The sequence below is a fragment of the Manacus vitellinus genome, unplaced genomic scaffold, assembly GCF_001715985.3.
Source record: "Manacus vitellinus isolate BGI_N305 unplaced genomic scaffold, ASM171598v3 scaffold_0_pilon, whole genome shotgun sequence".
Taxonomy (NCBI): domain Eukaryota; kingdom Metazoa; phylum Chordata; class Aves; order Passeriformes; family Pipridae; genus Manacus; species Manacus vitellinus.
Genome location: NW_021938789.1, coordinates 27,342,035 through 27,366,565, shown reverse-complemented (window position 1 = coordinate 27,366,565; position 24,531 = coordinate 27,342,035). Strand labels below are relative to the sequence as shown.

The 24,531-nt window shown below is 40.8% G+C and overlaps 1 protein-coding gene across 5 annotated transcripts in view; it reads left to right on the top strand.

The window, feature by feature from the left end:
* Nucleotides 1-24,531, top strand: part of STOX2 (storkhead box 2) — a 72,259-nt gene that overhangs the window by 27,900 nt on the left and 19,828 nt on the right. The window contains exons 1-2 of one of the 5 annotated variants that reach the window (XM_018070448.3): nt 6,003-6,047; nt 17,996-18,067. The exons of 1 other annotated variant lie outside the window; for it this stretch is intronic. Coding sequence is in view for 1 of the 4 variants with exons in the window: in XM_018070443.1 (XP_017925932.1) it covers nt 18,853-18,871 (19 nt within the window). In the remaining 3 variants the exon portion in view is untranslated. Of the gene's footprint in view, nt 1-5,967; nt 6,048-17,995; nt 18,068-18,773; nt 18,872-21,868; nt 21,903-24,531 lie in introns of those variants that run through there. 3 more of the 5 variants (XM_018070457.3, XM_018070443.1, XM_018070465.1) reach the window with 3 other exon arrangements.

Below are 24,531 nucleotides of genomic sequence, written 5' to 3'. Positions count from 1 at the left end.
AATAGAATCAGCATGATTTATGTTATTGGCAGAGAAGTAAGGAGTTTGTAAGGCTGAGAAGGTAGACATTAATAAGAAAGAGAAACAATAGACAGTCTTCTCTGCTTTAGTCAACACAGGGCAGGTGTTGAGGCTGATGTAATGGCATTGCTGCTTTCCTACTCTGAGTTGTACATACATATTTATAAACACATGCAAATCAATCAAAAATTGAGTTTGCAAGATAAATTAATAAAACAGAGATTGAGATGCAGAACAAAGCAAAAAATTCAAATCCTGCTCAGACTGAATGAAAGTTTTCATTTGAAACTAATGTGTTAAGATTCTCAAGTTTCAATTGAGGAGATATATAATCTGCTGGATATTCTTGTAAGGACATATATTGAAACTTGTGTTGTAAAATTTGAGGCTTATGTACAGTTGACTAGTAGACAGAGGCTCTATTTTGTGGAGGTTTTGGGATTCTAAGGAAATGTTTTTCTGATTTGAAACAGAGCTCCAAAGTAGTCAGATTTCATGTGGAAGAAAATCCTAAACACAATATTTTTAGATCACATGAAATACTTAATTTCAGTGGATCAGACTGTTTTGTTTCAAATATGACTGTTTAAATGTTTTAAATTGTTGTTCTACCTAATGCAGCCTTTCAGAAGAAACTAATTTGAAGGGAGAAAAAGAAACACTTCATGTAGGAATGCAGTAACAGGAAGTTCTGACATTTGTCAAAATATTTCTCCCTCTTTCTAAAATTAATATTTCACAATATCAGAATGGTTTTCTGATACATTTTAATATCAGTGGAATTGTATTATACACAGTAGGATTTCTGCCATTCTTTGTGACTGTGCGTCATCTGTGTTTTGGGGAGATACTCCAGCAGTGGGTGGAGAAATGCAGGATTCTGCCTGTCTTCTCGTGCATGTTATTTTCCATTACAGTGGTCAGTGTCTGATGTCTAATAGACATTCCTTGGGAAACTCAGTTATTGCTGTTGATGGTTTTTAACAGATCTTTGGTACTACTGATGAAAATGGGTATATGCTGTCTCTGTTAGAACAGCACTATTTTTAAACACATTCTTGGAATGTGGGCTTGCTACTTATATCCTTGTTTATTCCAGTGACGTGTCCTTACTTTGTTCAAGTCTTGATGGTCTATTGGATACAACAAACTACACTTACTTTTGCAAAACTTGCCCCTTATAGTTAAAACCAACACTGGTAGACTTGAACCCAGATGGCATGAAAACAGATGGAATTTAGTAAGCCTTTTTAAAGCCCTTTGAAAATTTCAGCTGTCACATGGACTTTCTGTCAGAATAGTGGCTGTGTCAGTCATTTTTGTGATGAGTGGCCATATAACCATGGAGTTTCATGATAACTGAACAATTCTTACCTATAACTGGTGGCTCCCAGCACAGGAGGCCCTGCTTCTCCATTGCCTGTGGCATACTGCCTCCTACTTTGCTCTGAGACAGGACCTTCTCTGTCTTAACAGGGCATCCAGTCAGGGTTTGGCATAAAATATCCATTTTTTTTTTGGCAGGACTAGCCTTCTGCTAGGTTAGCTCCCTAAACTAACCCATGGGAGAGGATCAAGCGTAAATGGAATGGGCAAGGAGAGCAATAGATAGCATTTAGGTTGGTTAGCTCTATTATGCAGTTAGGCATCTATGATGAATGCTTTGGCACATGACAAGCATTGTCTGTGCAAGGACTTGCATTTTCCTGTGAACAAAGGGGTAGTAGCCCAGAAAACCACCAGCATGGGGATGGATTCCTCATGCCATCCGAAGTAGCCATGATGACATCCAACAGCATTTTCAGTATTGATCCAGAGGATCTAGCTGAAAAGAGTTGTTAGCATTGGCTTTGTTTTCCACTGTAGGTCAGACTGGGGTGGCTTGGTCTGTTTGAATCTTACCCAACATACCAGTTGGTAGTGCAGCTGAACAAGGGTTGAGTGCTGTGAGCTGATTTTGAGCCCGTAGCTCAGCTTTGGTTTCTCCAGAGCTGTTCAAGGGAGTTTGGTTCTGGTTCCTCTGCAAACTCAAATGCTTTGCCTAATAAGATCACCATATTTCCTAGTAAGGTGTTAGCACAGATTGAGTACATAATTTCCACCATGTGCATCTGAGTGAGTGTTTTCAAGGGCAGTATGGGTATGTACGATCTTTTTATTGCCTGTTTAACCCTATCTCTCTCTTGTAAATGAAAGACTTCTGGCATGGGAATGAGACCATTTTGCGTAAACTATTCAGTAAGGTTTTCCAAATGCTTAAATTTCAAAATAAATGAAAAAAAATCTAAGAGGGCCAAACATGTATCTAGGATATGGCAAGTACTAGGGGCTGTATAGGCAGTCCAGAGCTCACTCTGGCCTGGGCAGCTCTGTTAACATAAGCTGTGTAACTGCTGCACCACAGTGTTCAACACAGACTACAAAAACTATTTGAATGGTGAGTGAGTTTCCCCACATGGGCAGTGTGAAGCTGACCCAGGCACATTTCTGTCAGGAACAGTTACAGCACTGAATGTACCACAGGTTTCTCAAGTAGCTTTCCAACATCCTGACCACCCCTTGCTTTTGCACCAAAGCTGTTTCCCTGGTGCCATTTCGGGAAACTTGATGATTAGTCTGCAAGAGTTAGGTGTCCTGGATCTATCCTGGAGCTTATCCTGGTGGCTGGAAGAATCCAGATGTGCTGGAGTTCCTACTGGTGAGTGCAGGGTCTTGAATTTAGTTCTTGCTGTAACTAATTTGCTCGATGATCATCTGTTAATTCAGTTCTGGTTGACATTTTTAAACCTGCATCTGAGAGAGATGAGAAGTTGGAACAAATCAAGGGCCTAGTCTAGCCTAATCCTTGCCATAATCTTTCCTATTTAGCAATGAAGCAGAAAAGAACAAAAACATCTGTAAGCTTCCAGCTTCAGAATTTTAGTATCTGGGCAAATCCTGTATGTGGAGGTAGTAATTAGATGACTCCAGGCTTTCAGTTAACAGAAATTATGTGTAGAAAGCTAAGGAATCCTTTGCTTTCAGATACTGCAGAAATATGTGCGCACCAGATTTTTTGTTATTTTCTTTAAATACAAACAAGAGATGCCAATAGAAATTATGGCTTTTGATTATAGGCTTATCATCCTCAAGCTAACAGTCATGGCACATCTTCTATGGATTGTGCAATTTGGTTGAAAAGTTGCTAGTTTAGCTGTAAGCTATTGTCAGTCAGCTTGTCCTCACTGGTTGATTGCCAACTTCTTCCTCCTGTACTTGAGGAAAAATGGAATCATGAATGTTTAATAACTGAAGGTATTGGATGGTCTCAGTGTAAAACACCAAAATTGATAAAATCATTATGAGCCTTTTTTTCCCTTTTTCCAAAGAAACTTTTAAAATAGAAAAATAGAAATAACTGATGAGTATGTAAAGCTGAAGAGCACAAGGAGGAAGTGATCTCATGCTCCCATGGCCTCACAGATACGATTGCATCTGAAACATGCTGGCTCTGCCTGAACTAGACTGTGAACTCCTTGGGGCAGTGCTGGTCTTCCAGATCTTGTAAAATGCCAGACACAGCTGATGTCACCCACTAAAGAACCATTTTCTCATATTTGACTTTTAGAGAAAGTGATGGGTGTCAGTGGCATTAGTGAAGGAAATACAATTGCCAGCATGTAAAGGTCTTGCAGATTAATGGCAACAGAGAATCCATGGGAAATTGATGTATAGACAAGAAAATGCTTTGGACACAGTATGGCGGTATGGCTTTTTAAAAAAACTTTGCACTGTCTTGGCTTGTAGCTTCTATGCTGAGCTTTGGCCTGGGATTTCCTGTATGCCAGAGGTTGCATGATCGTAGGAATCACCTGCTGTTGCTTTTTTATACTGCCTGTTTTGGGGAAATTTGATTTATGAAGGAGGTTTTTTGTTGGGTTGTTTTTTGTTTGTTTGTTTCGCACTCAGCTATTTGTTTATTGTGAAAGGGCAGTGCCAGTGGCCTTGTGGATTGTGTGTGGATTTCCAGTGTGTAGTTGCACAGTGAGGGAGATCCTAGCACTTGTGCTAGCAGTTCTCAGTCTTGCTTAGAGGGGTGGCAGTTGCCTTTCATAATTACTCTTATGTGTTACCTTCTTATCTTTTTTTCCATTCTTCAAGCCAAAAGTTTCCATTTTGTTCAACTTAGTTCCACTCATGGATTGCATGTTAAAGTGTGGAATAAATGCGTTTGTGCAGCTTCTTTAAGTAATTAAAACAATGAGTGAGCTCATAAAGAGAAGAATATTGAAATTCAGGCTGAATCAGTGGTTAATTGGCTGCTAGTCCAGTCTCAGCTTCCCTTGTGCCTGAGTGCTGGAAGAGGATGAGGTCATGGTGCTGATTCTTGACCACAGCACACTGCAGACCTCCTGTGTCTTACCACTGCTTGCATCAGCTGTGTCCCAAACACAGAGTTACAGTGACACAAATACTGCTTTAGCTTTCTGCTAAACATCCATCAGCTTGGTGTAGTTAGGTTGTACATATTGCTGATGCCTGCGGACGATGAAAGACTCCAGCCTTAAAACCCAAGATGCTCATTTACACTCAGGAAGAAGGCCTTCAGTCCAGGTTCAGAGCAAAGTTCAAATTCATCCTCAGGATCCACAACAGGCACCTATTGTTACCCTGTGATTTGCCTTTATAAACTAATTATCTTGCTTGCTTTTGATGAAATGAAGCGATATGGAGAATGTGGTTTGGTTTAGCTTTCCGATTTGCTTTACAGCTTTGGTTTCCAGCATGTGTGCTGATCACTGTTTTTACAAACCATGTTTAGGTCATAGAACCTTCTACATCTATTCAAGATATAGGCAATGGGTCTTTCTACCATTCTTGTGCAAAAATGTTTCCTTGATGGTTGTCCTTTTAGACAATAGCTTCCTCTTAAATCTGAGTGGTAAATTGGCCAAAGTTTTTGCACAAGTTCAGATACTACCTCAATAGGAACCAGAGGGGGAATACTTTGTTGTTGGTTCTTTTTTTTTTTTTACCCTCTTAATCTCTAAAAATGAAAGAACAAAAACTTTGGCTCATTCGTGAAGCCATGTTGACTTTAAAAGTTGCATAAAATACTTGAAGAGTATGTTGAAGTGCTTTTGAAGAAGGGGGTGAATTTGGTTGCAGTGGCTGTTCAGATTTACTTCTGGCATCAGCAGTACATCATACCACTGCCCTTAGGGAGGCAAAAGGGTTTTCATGCCTTTACTGCTTTTTTGGAGTACCAAGCCCCCACTGTGCCCTCACTTAAGGCAGGAGGGTTTCCCATGAGGACAGTGCTCATAGAGGAATGGGACCAAAATGTGCTTTACCATTATGTAAAATCACCAACCTCAAACAAAAACACAAAGCCCCAGGACCTCAAGGCCAAAGACACCAATCAACAAAACCTCCTTATTTTATTTTCATTTCTGAGCTCCCCGTGGCTGGGATTTTGGCTGTTCCTGAGGCAGCAGCAGCACACGGAAGTGTATGTTCTGTGGGAATTGCTCCTGCATCCAAAATGGCAGGGGAACCGGTGGCCTTTGCTGGAGGAGAACAGCGTGATGGGTTTTGGTTCAAAATGTGTCGTGCAAAGGCAGGGGGTAACGTCGCATCTTCCGACTAGGCGAATATTGCTTTTCCTTCCTATTTCGGGCGCCCTGGAAGGTTGCCAGCTTTCCTCAGAGGACTCGGAAGGGAGCTGTCGGGGCCGCGCCCCGCACGCGTTGCCATGGCGGCGGGCGGGGGCCGTGCCCGCACCTCGGCGCTGCCGCGGGCCCGCGGGGCGCGGTGCGACGGGACGGGACGGGAACGGGGCGTGCTTCCCGTCCGGGCACAGTTGCCCGCTTTGCTGCACGATAAAAAAGATTGGGCGGGCGGCACCCGCGGCGCGGTGCGAGGCAGGCGGGATAACAGAGCCCTTCGTGCGGCCCCTTGCCCGCGGTACTCGGGGATAGCGCGGGCTGTACTGGCGGCTGGACGCGCGTTGTGGTGCAGCGGCCCTCTAGGAAAGGACCGTGCTGGTGAGGGCTGAGCGTGTCCTCCCATTGTTTCAGGTGTACAGAAGCGGCCTTGGCAGCACAGGGCTCGGCTGAGCGCCGTGGTCCGTGTCTCACGGCTGAACCCGGCCGCGACTGACAGCCCTAGGAAGCTGCAGAGCTCAGTGGCAAAGCGAGTAAATCTGGTCTATCTAAGCACTTCCTTTGAGGTTCTTCATTGCTAGTGCTGTAGGGCAAAAGAAACGACGTTTTTAAATAGGTTACAAAATTTCAAAGCATATTTAAAGCACTGTGAAATGTTTCAGCAATCTGTCTGTGTTATTTCCTAACTTTTTAAATAGTTGTCTGTTAAATAGAGATCTAAATTTTCCAGACTGGTGGGTAAGACTCAAGGTGAAGTCTTGATCAGCTACTGCAGAACTGTCCAATGGTTTTATCCAGTTCTGGAATGGAAAGTGCTATTAATGCCTATGTTCACGATGCTGAAGGTATCTCCTACCAGCTCCAGTAAGCTGCAAGCAGGCCCTGAATCAAAAGTCTTCCTTAAGTTGCAAGCAGTACACTTGGCTCAGTGGGTTAGAGCATGGCGCTAAGAATACCAAGGTCATGGGTTCAATCCCTGCACAGGCTGTTCGTTAAAGAGTTGGACTTAATGATCCTCGTGGGTCCCTTCTAACTCAGAATATTCTGTGATTTGCTATTTCAAGTGGCTTCTTCTGTGAAGATACTCTCACGCTGTACAACAGCTTGTACTGGCTGCATCACAGCTCAGATTGAAAATTACAAGCCTGGCTGTTTTAGGAATTTTAGATCTTAATCTTAAAATCTGGGACAGTCCCTGATAGATAAATTATGCATGCGTAGTACACCTGATGTGTTGGACCTGCTGCACATGTGAGATGAGACTATATGCATGTAGTAGCTAGTTTCCAGACATCAGGCAGCCTGAGTTGCCAGGCATCTGGAAAAATGGGCAATTACTTCAAAAATATGGGAAAAGTCTTTGCGTGTGCAAGCATACATGGGGCATAGGATTTCTGTGAGTAATGTAGTAAGTCTGTTGTCATGCGGTATCATCCTTCCTTTCATTCCCCCTTACTCTAACAGACTACAACTCCCTGCAAAAGCTGAAAACAAACTTGTGCTTTGGATAGTTGTGTGGTAACCTCAGTCATTCCTTGAGGGTCAAGGAAGCATTCATTGGAGGGGAAAATATATGGTGACTATGCTTCACAAGGTAATTTCTGCCCTTGAAAGAAGTTATCTTAACAGGTGGAAAATGTCACTGGGAAGTTACACTAGGCTTTTGCGTCCTCAGTCTCCAAAGATGCCAGGAGGAATTACCAGAATTATATTCTCTGAAACCAAGAACTTCTTACCCATTTTGCAGAGTTTTGCAACCCCCAAACTTTTGTTGGAAACTCTAATAACATCAGAACTTCCATTGAAAAATGTTTGTCGGGAGCAAGGCAAAAGATATGTAAATTGTTTTCAAACCTCTATGTCCTAAAGTAGACTTTTAGGCTCTTGTTTGAAAATGGAAATATGAAGGAGATGCGTCCAAGACTTTCAGGTATTTCCAGATAGCTTACATGCATTGAGTCTTTTTATGTTCCAGAAATAATTGCCTAAAATTAGGCTTCTCAGTAAGTCTTGATTTTAAGAAGTGCAGGGAGTACAGCAGCACTCAATGGAGATAAAGGGAAGTGAAGATCTACCATCAGTTTTGAAACTCAAGCTGTGACTATTAGAAACAACATATGGCAATAGAAGCCACATTTGGCTCCTTTAATAGCTCTGCCTTTTACTATAACAGGAAGTTTTTAGAGAAATAGTACTTGCAGCTCTAAATGTCAGCGGTTATATGCTCTTGAAGAGTTAAGCTATTGGAACCCAGAAAAAAATTAGTAGAAGGTTAATTCCTTTATTTAAACATTTACTTTTTTAATGCACTAGGGAGCATATGATTGAACAACGGGAAGACACATGGTTGCCTCTAATAAAATTAGTATTTTATTTTTACTATTGATTACTGTATTTTTAACTCACCTTTTTATGCATGACCCAAAAAGTCATGCAGAGGGAGTTTACATGATTATGCATATACATCTAACTCCATTGATAAAACTTTTGGAAGTTGTGTAAGCTAAATCAGGTTAAACAAAACACTCTTATTCCAGAATAAATAGGTATTTACATAGGTATAATTACACCATGATAATTCTGGCAGTAATTTAATCTTTTAGACCACAGTGCTGAGGTCAGTTTTCATGTTATCCCTGTTACACAAACGTTCCTGATTTGTGTTCAGAGAGTGTACCAAACTGGACGGATGCTGCATAACAAATCTATGTTAGAGTAACTCAATTAAATGTAGTACCAGAAATTAAATACCACAGTTTAAAGAAAAAAATCACAAGCTTTATGCATAGGCTTTGCAGACCATGGAGGACATGCAGGATGCCCTTTAGGCAGCCTCACATTTTCAAGTTCTTGTGGATTACACTTTCTTTCTATGAAACTGCATGTGCATGTGGGTTTTGAAGAGCTTCTCATAAAACAGCAGAACACTTCTAAAGACAGTATTGGTGATGACATGCTTAACTGCTTTCACATGTTTTCGTTCAAACTGCCCAAACCATTAATATGCTCCCTTAGTGACGTTGCATGTGTGTCTTATTAGTATGCACACTACTAATTTACTCTCAACTTTCTTTACTGTCCTGTAAGGTCCCACCCTTTCCCTAGCTTTGATCTTTCATCATAAAAGCTTAGAAGCAACCCTTTGGAGATCAAGCTAAATGTTTCTTTTTAGCTATTTTGCCTGTTCCAGATGCTGGGAGGGGAGGAGGGCTCATTCCAAGGCGGTGTAGAATGCAGGTTCCGAAGCCCCGCGCTCTGATGGGGATGGTCCCTCTGCTGGGTCATTGGCACGGGGCTCAGGCTTGGGGCTGCAGCGCAAGATACCTTTGTTCTTTCAGGCTTTTAATTGAGACTTTGAACGGAGGCTTTCAGTGAATCCTTTGTGTGGCACGGGGTGAAGGTCAGCCTAGAAAACAAAACAAAGGCAAGCACCAAGTGGATGCAGAGCACATGCAAATCAGCTGTCACAAAACAACTGTCCTTTGTTCACTTCTTTCCCACTTTGCTTATCCCAGCAATTCTGTAGACTCTATTTTTTCCCCAGCCTTCCTATAGCTGGAGGTACTAATTGTATTTCTTACCATTTGGTTATTATTTCTGCTTCCATTTAACCCTGCTAAGCATTTGGATTCTTTTAACAAGTTTTCTTTCATCAGTAACATCTCAGATGTTGCATGGCCTGCTTTAGGAATCAAACAAAAATCAGCTCTTCCCTTACATTTCCTTTTAACCTTTCCTGTGTTCTTTCTTACTTACATTGTTTCTTGTTTTCCTCTCCAGTCTTCTGCTACTGCTAATTCAATCTTTATAGCCTAGGCTTTTATTTAGGTACTCTCTACATGAGTTCTTTAAGATTAAAACTTGTAGCTAGCAAACAGGCAGCAAAAACAGCAGAGGTTTCAAAAAATGCTTTCAGGGTTACTTGAATCCCTTGTGGGTGTTTCTGAGGTCTGGTCTGTGCAGCAGTTTCAGCCTCTAAAAGGGTGAGGAGAGCCAGGTGAGGAGAGGGGCATGTACCATCCCCTTCACCATGTGCAATGCAGTGTTTACTGGTGATCAGAAATGCTTTTGAAGCAGAGAGCCTTCTCAAGCTCTGGCTCTGACCAAGACGCTTTTTACCCTTCTAAGCAGGAGATGCCCTCAGGCCCATAAGGTCTGGGTGAGTTAAAGTGCTGCCTGTGGGGGTAGCTCATTGAAAGAATATGATGGTAACCATAAGACCTTTTTTTTTATGGTCAAGAGTAAGGAATTACAACATAGTGGCAAGATAAGGAATTACTTTTGTCGTTGTTGTTGTTTAATGTGTGTTAGGAAAATACTGTATTGATATGGGATAAAATGTAGTAATTTGAAGCTTGGTTTTATATATTCTCCCGTGCTTTGATCTCAAAATTTTTTTGTATATGATTTTTCCCTTTGTATCCAGTGGTTACTTCTGAAATCTGTTAAAGAAATTATCTTAATTCTCATTTTGCTAGTCTTTTGGTTTAGTTCAGTTAAAGTTGAGATCATCATCAGCTTCTGAGATCATCTCAGGAATCTAGACTTGATATCCTGTTTTAGGTCTTTATACTGAATAAGAAGGCAAAGACACAACTATTTTTATGCGCTCTCATCTTTCAGAAAACTGGGTCATAGCGACACTCGGGGAGCACAAGAACTCTTCCACGCTCTAGTGCTTTATAAATGCTTGGTGAAAGTCCAAAACAAAAGTCTTGTCAAGCTCAGTTTAGTATAGAGAGGAGAAAAAGGAAGAATGGCCATTTCTGGGCCCTGGAAATGGTTAACAGTGTTTTGTGCAGCAGGGATCAATACCAAATGTTTGGTGTTTAATAGCTGTATTAAAAATCTGAAGGATGGAATGGATAATGAAGCGGTAACCCTGTCTTTCAGATCACAGTTGTTCAGGTTCATTAAGACTGCTGAGGAGGATTTCAGAAGGCACTAGTGACAGCTGAGTGAAACAGCTGAGCAATTCTGTAGAATAGTGACATAAGCAACGTGGTATAAGGCAGTGCAGTGAACGCTGACAAAATAGAGCTTAAATATGTTAAGTTTTGTGCTTTTTTAGGAGCGTAGTCTGCACGTTGCTGGAGTCAGCAGTGAACGTGTTAGATGAGTCAGGCGTAGTAATTAAAAGTCTAAACTTAAGATTCTGTAAATGAGGAGATATGTAAGAAGTCATGCAAGAGAGGTCTCTGTGAAATTGATAATTTCATCCTTTTGCATACCATTTTTGGTTTTATGGCTCATGTACAGGGAGATTTTCAGATTCCTGAAATTTCATTTAAAAATAAAAGAGCAGTAGATAGGGAGTTGTTACTGTTGAAATAGTAGCAAAATGTCTGTTGTAGGTTTTGATTTACTTCTTCCTGTAGTAAAATGAGTGCTCAGTAAAATTCAAAAGCAAGAAAATATGTGAAGTGGACAGGAGGAAATGTTTCATCTAGTGAGCTGTTTAATTGAGGGAATCCCTGATTCCAGGTACTGTCATTTATTTGGGGAGGTAGGTTTTGATTGCTGCATTTGCTAATAGTCATACTGATTGAGAGAAAAAATTAATATCTGCCAGTCCTCGAGGATCTCAAAAGAATGGTTTCTGTCTGGAACAAGGGCATTTCCCTTTAAGGTGCAGTGGAAATTGGTGGCAGTGTGCAGTTGGTTTTCTAATGCTTCCTCTAAGATGCTTGACCAGCATGAGGGAGGCAGCAGATTTCGTGAGTTGCTGAACTGTTGTGTTCCTGTGTTCCCATCCTCACAGCTGATCTCCACACAGGCTAGACCAAGGACAGAATTTGAAAGTATTTTGAGCCACTGTGGGTAACAGGGGTCACTGCATCTACCCCATGCAGGTGGAGCATAGGGGCGGAATAGAGTAGGATAGCTTTTTCATGTATTGAGGTGTAAAATATTTCAATTTCACAAGCATTAAAGTATATCTCCTTGAAGGTACTCTAGCCACAGTGAAAACTCTGTTTCCACGACAGGGAAAAACATGACCCAGTAAACTCTCAACTGCTAAGTCTTTGGAGCATCTAACCTTTTCTTTTTCAAACCACTTTGGCAGTAATTTAATTGATTCCATGCCTGGCCTTTTCATCGGTTATCTCTCCTAGCCAGGAAAAACTGGGCTGTTAAAGGCTGCTGCAGTACCATGGGACTTGTGTTCAGTGTTGCAGGTTCTTATTTTAACTTGAAGTTATCTGCCAGTCATTACTGTTGGTTTGAAAAGGTGTAACCACTGCAGTACTGTCTTTGGGATGAAAATCTTTTAATGGTTGCAGCAGTCAATATAAATGAGAGAGAGTGCACTATGCCACTGGGTTGTGTTGCTAATTATCGCTTTACCTTTCAAGAATTTTAGCTGCTGACTAGATTCTTGCTGAATATTAACTGCAGCATCTCTAGGCACACTGCAAATGTGTTCTGGCTAAGCCGAAGAGGACAGTGAAGAACATGTGGCTAAGACTTCCAACAGCCATATTCTGTGCTTTCAGGAGTGTTTGAAAAGGAGTATTTTTTGTGCCTTTTTAAAATTTCCACCCTAAAAGAAAACATCTAGGTTTATCATTGTTTTTTGGTTTTTGTTTCTTTTGTTTCTCATGTGCTCACTCTCTCTTGCCAAATCTCCTCCAGTGTCAGATTTTTTTAATGCTTCTATCTTTGCATTTGCTGTTTGCTGCCAGAGAACAGGCAGGCTTTGTTTTTGACGAGGTGGGGTGTTGGTGTGGTTGAGAACAATATAGCATTAACATTATTCAAATTAATTTGATAGTAGCACGTTTCTGTAATGAAAACAAGCCCAAATCCTCCTTCCTTCCTGTCTTGTGGTCCTAGCGACAAAATCTGTTAGAAAATTCTTCTGTGTGGTTTAAAATATCACAGACTTTCCAGTGAACTATAATTTAAAGAAGCCTCTTTTAGTAGTTGAATTCTAAGAAGACAGTTGCTTTACCTACTAGGCTTTTGAGGGAAGGAGTTTTGTTGATTGCTTTGTTTTTCCTGTTAAGACTTGATGGGTTCATTCAAATGCTGTTTCCTGGCTTGCTGTATTAGGAAGTGTGTCACTGGTTTATGATTCTGTCCTGCATTAAGTAACATTTAAAGTATAGCTTGTTTTTCATTTTAGGTTTTGAGATTCTTTTTTAGAATGTGCTAAGTGGAGATGCTTAAAAAATGGATAACAAATGACAAGAATTGGATGATTAAAGATCCTTAATCATATCTGCAGAGTGTGCTATTAAAGATCATGGTCCTGGGAGTCAAACACAGGAATATTTGCTTCAGACTCAGTTGCAGGCAGAATAAAAAATATAACTGAAACTGCTTGTTCAGTTGCAGGGTGACTGATGGTGAGACACCAATATAGTACAGCTGTGGAGGAAAAAACCAGGGTATAGTGTGGGGTATTTCCACTAAAGGTAAGGAAATTTCAATTTCCTGGTACCTGATGCAGGTGCGAGATTAGGTAGAATATGGCACAGAATTTTGATTCTTGCTTTTAGAGGAAAGTTATGTAAGTTAGAGAAAATGTAGAGGAGTCCTCTAGAAGGATTAAAGGGACAGGAGGAGCAGATGTGTGAAAGAGTGCTAAAAGAATGTGCTTTTTTAAAAGCCAGTGGAATGAGATCTGAAGGAGGGGAGGTGTGTTCTCTGCTAATTCATCAGGGTGTAAGCAGCAGAAGAAAAAAAAAATGTTTAAGCTCCTAGACAATATTAGCACAAAAACAGATGGGCATTACTTGTTGGGATATTACTGAGCTTAATATCCTGATCATATTTCCTCTTGTGTTTTCTTAAGTGAATTCTTAAAGAACTGGTAGATTTGTTCAGGTAAGTCAAGTGGAACTTATTAGCATACTACGAGTAAGTTATTATTAGTAAAACACTAATACATCATAATTTCTAGTATTAAGAGATTTCCTAAAGAAATGTAAGTGTACGTCTGATGTTCCTTAGTCTGGTGTGTTCTGGAGCCACAGAGTTTGTGGTTTGTGTTCTTAGTGTAGCGGCTGGGTGCTCCCGGCTTTGTGAAATTGGTTCTTGTAGAAGTAATCATAATGGTAGATGACTATAGTCTCTGCAACTACAGGCTTTGCTGAGAGCTGATGGCTGATTTTAGCCTTGGAAATTTGGGATCCGTGGTAACTGGTACAGGCTAGTCTGAATTACCCTCTTGGTAACCTTCTTGGACTCTTCTGACCGTGTTCTTTTTTAACCTTTTTTGTTCTCTGTCATGTGTTGTTGTGTGCGGTGAGCGTGGGGTGTGTATGTGTGTCCCCATTTGAGCATATTCCTTTCTTCCTCTTGAGTTTCCCTCCACTGATGGTGAAAGGGCTGTGGCAAAGGAAGGGAATCCCAGGCCCTGACTCAGGAGGACTTAAGGATGTATGCAAGCTAATGTTGAGTTTGACAAAGGAGTCTGTGTTCAGCACTATGTGTGTGCAAAGGAAGAAAATGGGATCTTTAGATCACCTGTTTCCTCACTGTAGGATGGAGATTGATCTCGGGCTATATTGTATTTTGTACTGGTGTATTTGGATGCACATGCTTGCATGGAGTTACACAGAGAAGAGTGTATGGTGTATTTGTACTGTACACTGTCAAAAAGACAGCTTTTGTTTCAGTACTAACCTCTATCATGTGCTCTGGGATGGAGGAACAGAGTAGCTGCCTTGACTGGGGAGTGCATATGGTATTTGGCCAGACCATCCTCCTGTAAGGCTACGCTGCAGTAACATTACTGATGGTGGCAGCGCTGGTTTATGCATCAGCTTCAGCACTTCTAAACATTCTCATTTACATTTTCCCACTGCTGGTCTCTTCTTTCCCTTTTGCTCTCTGCCAGGCTTGGGGTATCAGGCACTTCTTGCTGCTCTTAATCACAGAATCACAGAATATGCTGAGTTTGCTGAGTTAGAAAGGACCCACAAGGATCATGGAGTCTGACTGTCAGCCCAGCACAGGGAGTCACACCATGTACCTGAGAGTATCATCCAAACGGCTCTTGAGCTCTGTCAGGCTTGGTGCTGTAGCAACTTCTCTGGGGAGCCTGTTCCAGTGCCCAACCACCCTCTGGGTGAAGAACCTTTTTCTAATACCCAAGCTAAACCTCCGCTGTTCAACTTCAGGCCATTCCCTCAGGTCCTGCCACCGATCACCACAGACCAGAGATCAGTGCCTGCCCCTCCTCTTCTCCTCACAAGGAAGTTGTAGACTGCAATGAGTCTTCTCTTCTCCAGGCTGAACAGACCAAGTGACCTCAGCCTCTCCTCATGCAGCTTCCCCTCAAGGCCCTTCACCATCTTTGTTGCCCTCCTTTGGACATTCTCTAGTAGCTTAATATCTTTCTTATATTGTGGTGCCCAGAACTGCAAGGTCTCTCTGCAGGGCCTCCCTGACTTCGAAGGAATCAACAGCTCCTCCCAGTTTTGTGTCATCTGCAAACTTGCTTAATATCCCTTCTGGTCCTGTGTCCAAGTCATTTATGAAGGTGTTGAAGAGCACAGGGCCCAAGATGGAGCTCTGTGGAACTCCGCTAGTGATGGGTCTCCAGTCTCATGTTACCCCTTCACTATTACCCTCTGTGCTCAACCCATGAGCCAGTTGCTCACCTACCACATGATGTGTTTATCCAGCTGTGTGCTGGACATTTTGTCTAGAAGGATCCCGTGAGAGACAGTACTGAAAGCTTTCCTGAAAAGCAAAAAGATTATATCAACTGGCTTCTCTTGATCCAACTGGGTGGATTACCTTGTCATAAAAGGAAATCAGATTAGATAAGCAGGACTTTCCCCTCATGAAGCCATGCTGGCTGTGACCAATGATAGCATTGTCTTTCAGGTGTTTTTCAGTACCTCCCAGAATAATCTTTTCCATAACTTTACAAGCATTGAAATGAGACTGACAGGCCTGTAGTTTCCGGGGTCCTCCTGCTTGACCTTCTTGAAAATCAGGACAACATTCACCAGCTTCCAGTCAGCTGGGACCTCTCTGGATTCCCAAGACCACTCAAAAATCATCAAGAGAGGTTTTGCGATGACATCAGCCAGCTCTTTGAGGGTTATGGGATGAATCCTATCAGGGCCCATAGATTTGTAGGGATCCAGCTGGAGCAGCAGATCCTGCACAGTTTCAGAGTTGGGTGAGAGATGATCATTCTCACAGTCATGGTCCTCCAGTTCAGGGCACTGATTAGATACTGATTAAAGGGCTGTAAGCTGATGAATTTGAATAAAGGCATGCCTAGGTGCCTGTGCATGTGAGATGTCTGTGCACCCTAGGTACATGTGCGCACTTGGTGCCTTCCAGGTATCTCTAGGTGTCACATGTGCAAGAGGAGTTCTCTCACTGAAAGAGCTTGCAGTTGTGTCAATCTGTTCAGAATAGTTGGACTGGTCCCAAGCATATAATTTGGGTTCAAGTGCTTGAGAAATTTGTTAGAGAGAAAAGGTATTCTGGCTGTAGTATTACCATTATCTTTCTTCCTCCAGTGTTTTAATTTTGGGGACAGTAGCATGACTACTGCTGCAAGAACCTGTGTGTGTGTGTGAAAACAGTGCAGCATGCACAGACCCTGATATTTAGCTTTGCATGAATGTTGTCTGGTGCAAAGGGAAAGCAGATTGGAGCTCTTGTTTTTTTTCTTTCAGTAGGTGCTTGTTGTAATTCACTTTTAAGTCCACAGAAATTTTTCTTCATGGAATGAGTTTCGTTGCTGTAAAGTGGGTGTGTGCTTAGCAGACAACCAAGTAGAGTTTCTGCAGGATGATCCCAGGGGACCCAAACATTGCAAATGCCAAGTTGGATTCATTAGAGGCATTCAGGCTGATCCTGCAGCCCCAGGGAAGGCAAAACTCCTCTAAAGTTGAAGGCAAATTTCCTGGAATGAGGCCTTTCAGGAACACAGAAATTGATGTGTGTATAGCAAAGCCCTAGCTTTTCGTGTTGAGGTCATGGCTGCTGTGTAACTACAGGTGTAGCAAAGCACCTGGTTAACCTTACACGGGTAAATTAGCCCGCTTCAAGTGTGACTTTACTGCATAATAGTTGCTATAGAACTGCAGCCAAAAGTGATGTTTGTTAGTTGTGTAACCCAGGTATTTACTTGTTATCTTGAAACACTTGCATAGACCTATTTTAGGCTTGATTGGACTTTCACTGCCAGGGTTGTTGTAGGGCCAGGGCTTGCAGCATAGGGAGGTGGTGACTTTTGTATTTCATTTGGTCCTAAACACCTGGTATGTTCATTTAGGGGAGCACCTAGGAGAACTGCCTATTCCAGCACAGCACAGGTGAGTCCTAAAGTGCTGTGTTTCAATCATTTTGGTGACTACATCATGACTAGAAGTAGTTCTTTTGCAGTAAAGGCAATTTTGAATATTTCCCTATTTTAAAAGAAAGTCTCCAAACAACTAAAAATGTTTCTTCAAAACAGCGGCATCTGTCTCTCATCACACATTATTCCTACCTCTTCTGTGCTTTTCTGTTGCTTTAGCTTAGCATGTCCTCACCAAGCAAAGGAAAACCTAGCACTGAGTGAGATCCTGACACAGTGACCTCATTCTGAGCATTGCCTTCTTTGTCAGTAGCAGAAGAAGTTGAAGCAGCTCTGCTGGCCTTCAGCACTTGGAGCAGTTTGACATTTTTTGTCTGGCATGGTTTCAGGGCTCACTTTTTTGTGAGCCCAAATGGTGAATGGGATGATGGAAAATGAGCTTGCAAGAACTTGTCCACTGCTTCTAATTTTTGGATACACAGTTTGCAGCAGCACAACTTTGATCGAGTGTACAGCAGAGTTGTTTGTTACATGCAGGTCTGCAGCATTCTTCAGGACTGACAAAGGAGAGTAAATCTTACTTTTTAATCAGTAGAGTCAATACTGGTACATGTCATGATAAATAGTGAATAATTTAAGAAAATACTGCTCTCTCTGTGTGTATACCCACATGTGTCTGTGCATTTGTGTTTCTGTGTACTGGAGGAGTTGTGTGTTACGTCAGGAAGATATGTTAGGGGTAATTTTTTTGTCTTGACTAGAGGGTTAAAGCTTCAACTTACTTGTCTTTGCTAATGCATGTAAATAGCTTTCTTGTCCACTTAATGAGAAGGCTGGCTTGTTATCCTGTACAATGCAGCTGGGCACTGTTCCAGAAGCATAGGCACTTCGTTTCAAAGACAAAGAAGCCAGCGCAGACACAGGGAGAAACCTGGAACATTGCGCTGTGGATTTTTTTCAGAGCGATGACTCATTTCGGTTCACAAAGGATTCTGGGCAGGGTAGTGAGAAGTCAGGTTGGCTGATCCATTCCTATGACTTCACTTTGCAGAGAGCCAGGGAGAAGAGGAGTGACACTGCAGAATCCTGAGGCACTGCAGTGGAGAGGTGCTTTGCAAAGACTGTGAGTGACTTCGGAACAGGGGGTGGTGTCAGAACGTGATTCCAGCCATTCCATGGAAACAGGGCAAAAAGAGATGTTTTCAAAACACTGTGTGGGAGTTATATTTGTAGTCCCTTTTAGATTCTCTACCTCCGCCTCCCCTGTAATTTCTTAACCATTTATTTCTCATGCTTATGTGAGAATTGTGTAAAATGGTGTTCCTTTCAGTGGACCTGCATAGATAACTGCATTTTTTTTTCAGTATGCCCCTATTTCCTGCTTTAAGAGGTGGGTGTTCAGCATATTAATGCCTGAAAGCATGCTTTGTTTTTCTTCTTTCAGGTCCTGTGGCACTGAGCTATGCTGCATTCAGCCAGCCTCCACAGTGATATAAAGCCCCAATTTGCACATTGTTGTTACATCACAGCTACTCTGTACTGGAGCTACTGTACTGGAGCATGGAACCAGACCATAGGGGTTCAGGTAAGTCCCCCTTTTTTAACATATTGTGTGCCTGGAATATAGACATGGACATTTATTAAAAGATGCATTTGAAAAATATTGTTTGGGAAAACACATTCTAGAGCACACAATATATTAAAAAACTACAGTCCCACCCTCTTCCTTCCCAGGATAAGCAACACTACAGAAATCTCCTCAACTGACTGAATCCTCTGGGAAAGTTCCGTGCTCCAGCAGAAACTTCCGATGATCATAGTTGTAACATGTGCTGGGATATCACTTTGGACCAGGAGGCAGCTGGCCACAGGACATGAACAAAGAAAAGGAAAACTAAATCACAGGAAATGCACAAAATGGATGCATGTAAGACAAGTCTGCTGATTGTGAGCAATTTAGCACCTGTTTCTGAAAGTTAGTGCCACTTGGTGAACCTGGAGGTCGTTATTTTAGCTGGGTCTGAATGATTAAAAAAATCAGTTTACATAGTTGAAGTTAGTTGCTGGTAAGGAACTAGAAATTTGTTTAGAGGCAAGTGTTTGTTATATGGTTATACTAAGTTTGCCCTGTTTTCTTCAGCATGTTTAGATTTGGAGTGGTCACATTCTTGGAAGTGTTTGTTATTTGTTTTGGTGTGCGTGCATTTCAGAGGTGCAGAAGGAGTTTGCTGGTTAGTGAATGAATGTGTGTTGCTGCATTTGTTGAGCCTTTGTTTAAGCTGCTTTAAACAGGAATAAATGGATGAATCTTTAATGTATTTTTTTATTATTGTTATCAGTACTCTTGATACGTGTAGCTGTCTAGTAAACACAGCCTGCAGCTTTTTTCATAAAAATACTGCAAGAAATATAGCTTAAAAGGAGGATTTAGGCTATGCCTGAGAACAGTGCAAGCAACACTTCTAATTTTCTTTGTTTCAGATTTTACCAGAGATATGTGATCTTTACTGTGTTAGAGTACTAGTGCAGATTTAAGGTATTTCAGAGTAGTCTGGGTAATACCACAGGAATCTGCATATTCCTCCTTTTCCCTTCTGTTGTTCAATCAAATGTGAACATCTATCTTAAAATGGCAATTGTATGTCCTCACTGTGAATTCACATAAGAATAGTTTTGCTTACTACATCTATGTAAGTATTTTTTAATTAGAATAATTCAGTCACCTAGGGAGTTGGGGCAAAAAGGGGTAATTGTGCAACCCAGGCCAGACATGTAACTTCTTCAGCATCTGTCCCTTTTTGAAGTAAACCTGAAAAGGTACTTTTTCTAGAAGAGACTTTTTCCTTACAGTATTCTTGAGTAAAAAGTGATAATATTCTAGTCTGAAGAGCCCTCTTTTTGCCCATTACAAGTAGTTTTGGTTTTGTTAGCTACCTTTTGTTTGAAAATGACCTTTATGTAGTTCTTCCCAGAGTGAAATCATAAGCGTGTGTTGATCAGAACAGACTGTTCCGATCAACAAGATCAGAAATTGTTTGCAAGAAACAGTTTTGTTTGCAAGAAATCGTTTGCAAGAAATTTTTTGTAAGGGAGTCCTGTTGCAACCACCGCTATAATCATGAGGTATCATGAAGTTACTCTACTCTGGTTTTGATGTTTTCTATTTAATAATGTAGTTCTATAAGCAGTAAAGGCAATGAAGTCAGGTTTCCCTTGACAAGTGTTTTTTGACTGGGTTCTCTTCTGTCTAGTGGGAGGTGGCTATGTGTAAAGCATTGTACAGATTGAACATGCTTAGCAAACACTTGTTTTAGAATCACTGTTGCCTAGTGAGGTTCAACCTTTCTGGCACATGATTGTGATTGTGCAAACCTCATTTTCTGTGGAAATCAGGCTAAAAATCATGTTTGGAGGTTGTCTTGATCCATAAGAAACAAAGATTAAAAAGGTGTTGTGAGTCGGAATGGAAAGGTGAAACTGGCTTCCTGTATTTTACAGGATGCAGAGTGTAATCAGAGGGTCTCTTCCTTATTTCAGGGGAATAGGATGTATAAGTTCTCATAAAGTGTGGTTTTACACTGTAACTTATTTAATTTTCCTTCACAATGGTTCCATTTATAAGAGAAGAGGTGATTTTTCAAGTAATCTTTGTGCAAAGTTCACGAGACAAAGAGTTTGACTTCCAGGTCACTTCTTTCCAACAGTAGAATCACTAATAAAAATTCCATCATCAGTATGTATTTGATAGTTGAATTGCTGATACATGGTGCAGAATGTAGTCTGCCTCATTTTCTCCTGAAATGGTGCTACCCAGACTTTCAGAGAACAAACACACTAAATACACTGGCACAGGAAAAGTTCTGGCTGGTATGGATTCAGGATGTGTGAATTTTCATTCACAGCTATGTTAGACCATCACTTTCTCATCTGTATGTTAAGGATAGTTATAGTTCCCAGTTTTTCAGAATGTTTTGAAAACCACTGAATAAAAGTGCTGTGTAAGAGCTAAGTGTTTATTTTATGTGCTACATAATCTTTTGTCCTAAGTAATAAAAATAATTTTTCCCCCAGGGTAGTGCTGCAAATCCCCAGGGCATAAAATGAGGACAGTTCCCATTCACTGTTTCTTAAGTGCTTGGACATTCTTTAAAATTAAGTGCTACTTAAAACAAGAAGTCTAAAAAACTTTTTTTTTTAATTATTTAGAGAAAAGTTTGGACAGACACTGCAGAAACAGAGCTAAAACTATGTATATATATGTATATGTCTTATATTTAAACAAAGCATGCAGTCAGCTGGTGAAAACTGCTCTCTGAGCTCTGGTTTTCATTTAATTGGGAGCATAAACATATGAAAATCAAGGCTAGTAATTTGATTTTGAAAGAAAGCGGCTTGAGACAAGCATCAGTCAGAGCTAACAGGAGCCATATGCTAGATGTTTTATGTAAGTGATGTGGTCTTCAAAAAAAATTAGGAAAAGCTTATTTACTGTTTTTTAAGCAGATCTTTCCTAAAGGAGTTCTAGTAAACCTTCTGTTCAACAGGCTAAACAGTATTTATGTGCGTAATTGATGTTAATATATTGTATTATCTCATAGATGCAAGATATTTGCTATTATTGTGCATCAAAGAAGTTTGTTCACTTAACTATAACCACAGAGTACATGTAATTTCCCAGAGCCACAGGATAGTCAAGATAAAATCTGGCAAATTAGAGCCTCCCTGAGTGAGGGGATTTTGGCTTTCTATGATTAGGTCTGCTCAAAATGTGTGCTAGCCTTTTTAAACAAGAGCTAGTAACTATCTCCAGACAGCTGGAACAATAAGCAGTGGAGATCATTCTGTCACAATGGAGGTGAAAACAGAGTGCCCTTGTCATAATGAAGAAGGTTGAAAAGCGCTCAGTGGAAAAGATTGTGGCTTAACTGTTGATAGTCCCTTACAAAACAGAAAGAAAGGTCCTCACATAAACCAATATTTGTTGAACATTTGTATTGCATTTAAAACCATTTAAATTATGATTTTATGGACAATTATAGTAATCTTTATTGTTAATTAAATGGTTGTTAAGCTCCCAAATATTTGCAAGCAGGATGTGTGTTACCCTGACATATGAACTACAGTGTGCTTTGCTAGAGGTTGTGTTAACATTAAGGAACCAATCCTGAATGTTTTGTATTGCTGAGTAATGTAAAGTATAGTTAGTATTTCAGTGAAAACTCCTGGCTTGTTCCTGGTGACAAGAGTCCAGCTGGCAGGGGGTCAAATCTGCAGACTGAATGTTTTCTGCACACTAACCTACAAAGCAATTTGATGCTGAAGGCCTGCTTTGAAAGCGAGGACTGTGCAAAGTTACTAAACTAAACTCCAGGCAAACTTTATTATTCTTTTAACTTGTACTTAGCCGATTTTACATTAACAAGTCCTAAACTGGAAGTGATCCCAGAGGTGGATCTCTGCAGGCTCTTGGCAGTCAGGGGAGAAGGATGGCTGTTCCTGGGAGTAAGCAGAGCAACTGTTTTATGAGTTCTTGTTCAAGCATCCCTCTGGGAGCAGGTGCAAGGCTGCAGAACAAAGCTTCATGTATAAAACTCCTTGAGTCCCTTTCCCACTTCAGGAGGCCGATTATGGTATTAAGGCCCATTTCTTATATCCTAAGTATTGTTCTGGTTAGCTATGAATGAATCATTCCCATTCAAGGGAAAGAAAGAGGTCTTCCTCACACTCTCCCATCCTGGCACTTGTGTAGGTGGCGGTGTGAGTGCATGGCTGGGAGCAGGCACAGGGATACTCATACCGAGGTGCCTGAGTTTAACAAATTGCCGAGTCTGTGATGATCCAGATAAAACAATTGAGTAAGTTGCTGCCCTTCACCTGGATGCCCTTAAAGGTACTCTATTCCGGGCAAAACCAGGACACCAGAGAGCCCATTGAGTGCCAAGTGAACCCAATAAGATTAAACCTTAACTGAGGCCAATATATGCCAATCTGACATTGCACTGAACTCAATTTAGTAGTGCTCACAAGAATACCCATGACACATAATTTCTTAAATTGCTTAGCTAAATCTGCATAATTCTTATCATAATTTTGATGCTTCTTAGACATGAAACTAATCATTAAAGAAACTGATCCCCTACACAAAGTGAATGATGACTGGTGATCAGAATTGGTAAACTTATGTGTCTGGATGATTACAAAGATTTGGCTATGAAGGAGTTTAAGCTGACAGCAGATATAATTATTAGTAAATAGGAATATAATAACTGTGATGTTCTTTTCCATTATCAAATGATGAAGGAACAAATGGTGTTTGCTCCCAAGTCATGTGGAAGCGTATCTCTCATGTCTCTCTGTAAGCTACGTGTGATCTTCTTTGCTATTGTCTGTAAGGCATGTGGCAAGAACTTTTAGCTGTGTATGAATAAAAAATGTCCAGAGAAGGTTATATCTTAAGGTCATAATTCTGTGAGGATCTTGGACTGCACTATGTTGAAGCTTGAAGCTGGAAGAATGCTACTGTGTTTGGAATGCAGCATTGGTCTGCTCAGGCCTGATTAAGCAGAAGCAATCAGGAGACAGCATAGCACAAATGTCTATTCTTAAATCTTTGTTGTGTCTTGAGTGATGTGTTTCACTGTTGTACAACAGATTGTGCAGCTGGTGATTGAAAAATATTGCCCACAAGTCTCACTGAGACAGTTATGCAATTTGCTACTCCCACCAATTTTTTTTTCCCCTCAAAGTGCTGAGTATAATGCAAGATTAAATGCACTTTGATAATCAGTCTTAGAAGCTGTTCCTCTTGTTTAGTAGACACAATAGGAATATAGAATTAATAGGGCAAATATTGGATTCTCTGAATTGTGGGTGAAAGTTTCAACTTGAATTAATTTCCAGTAATTTGATTCATGATTTGATCACAAGGTGTTGCTCTGTGGCAGCAGAAATAGGATGATTTTTCTGAAATTTCAAAGCTATTTAGGTAAAACTTAATCCCTGACTATTGACTGACCTGTGGCCAGAATAGGATTTGTAGTCAAGCACCCCTTGTTCTATCTGTTACTCTTTATTATTCCTTTTCCACTGGCAAGGAAAATGTTTTAGTCTGCTGCTTTCCTCTTTGACATCATTGGGGAACTGCACTGGGGAACTGTTACCACTTCAAGAGGAGGTACAGAGCAGAATCAAAAAGTATTTTTGTACTTGGATAAAGTATGTTAAAATGCACTTGTGTATGTGTATTTGTGTAGTCATGCTAGTATTATCAAATTGTAATTTCTCCTATAACGTTTTTTAAGATCTTTCATTTCTTTTAAAGTATAGGTTAATGAATTCTTTGTAAAGACAACATGAGAAAAGGTACAACGAAGTTAATTTTCGGGCTATCCTGGAACCTTTGAAACTTCTCTTCTTAAAAATATGTAGTTCGTATGAAGGCATTTGACACGTAGATCCAGGAGAGGTTTATTCAGAGGATCAGTCTTAAGGTGTTTTGATGTTTTTGGGACTCTAAAGAGTGTTCTGTGCTTTTTCAGCTGAATGAAAATGTTATTCATTAACTGAGCAACATTTTTTCTGGTCTTT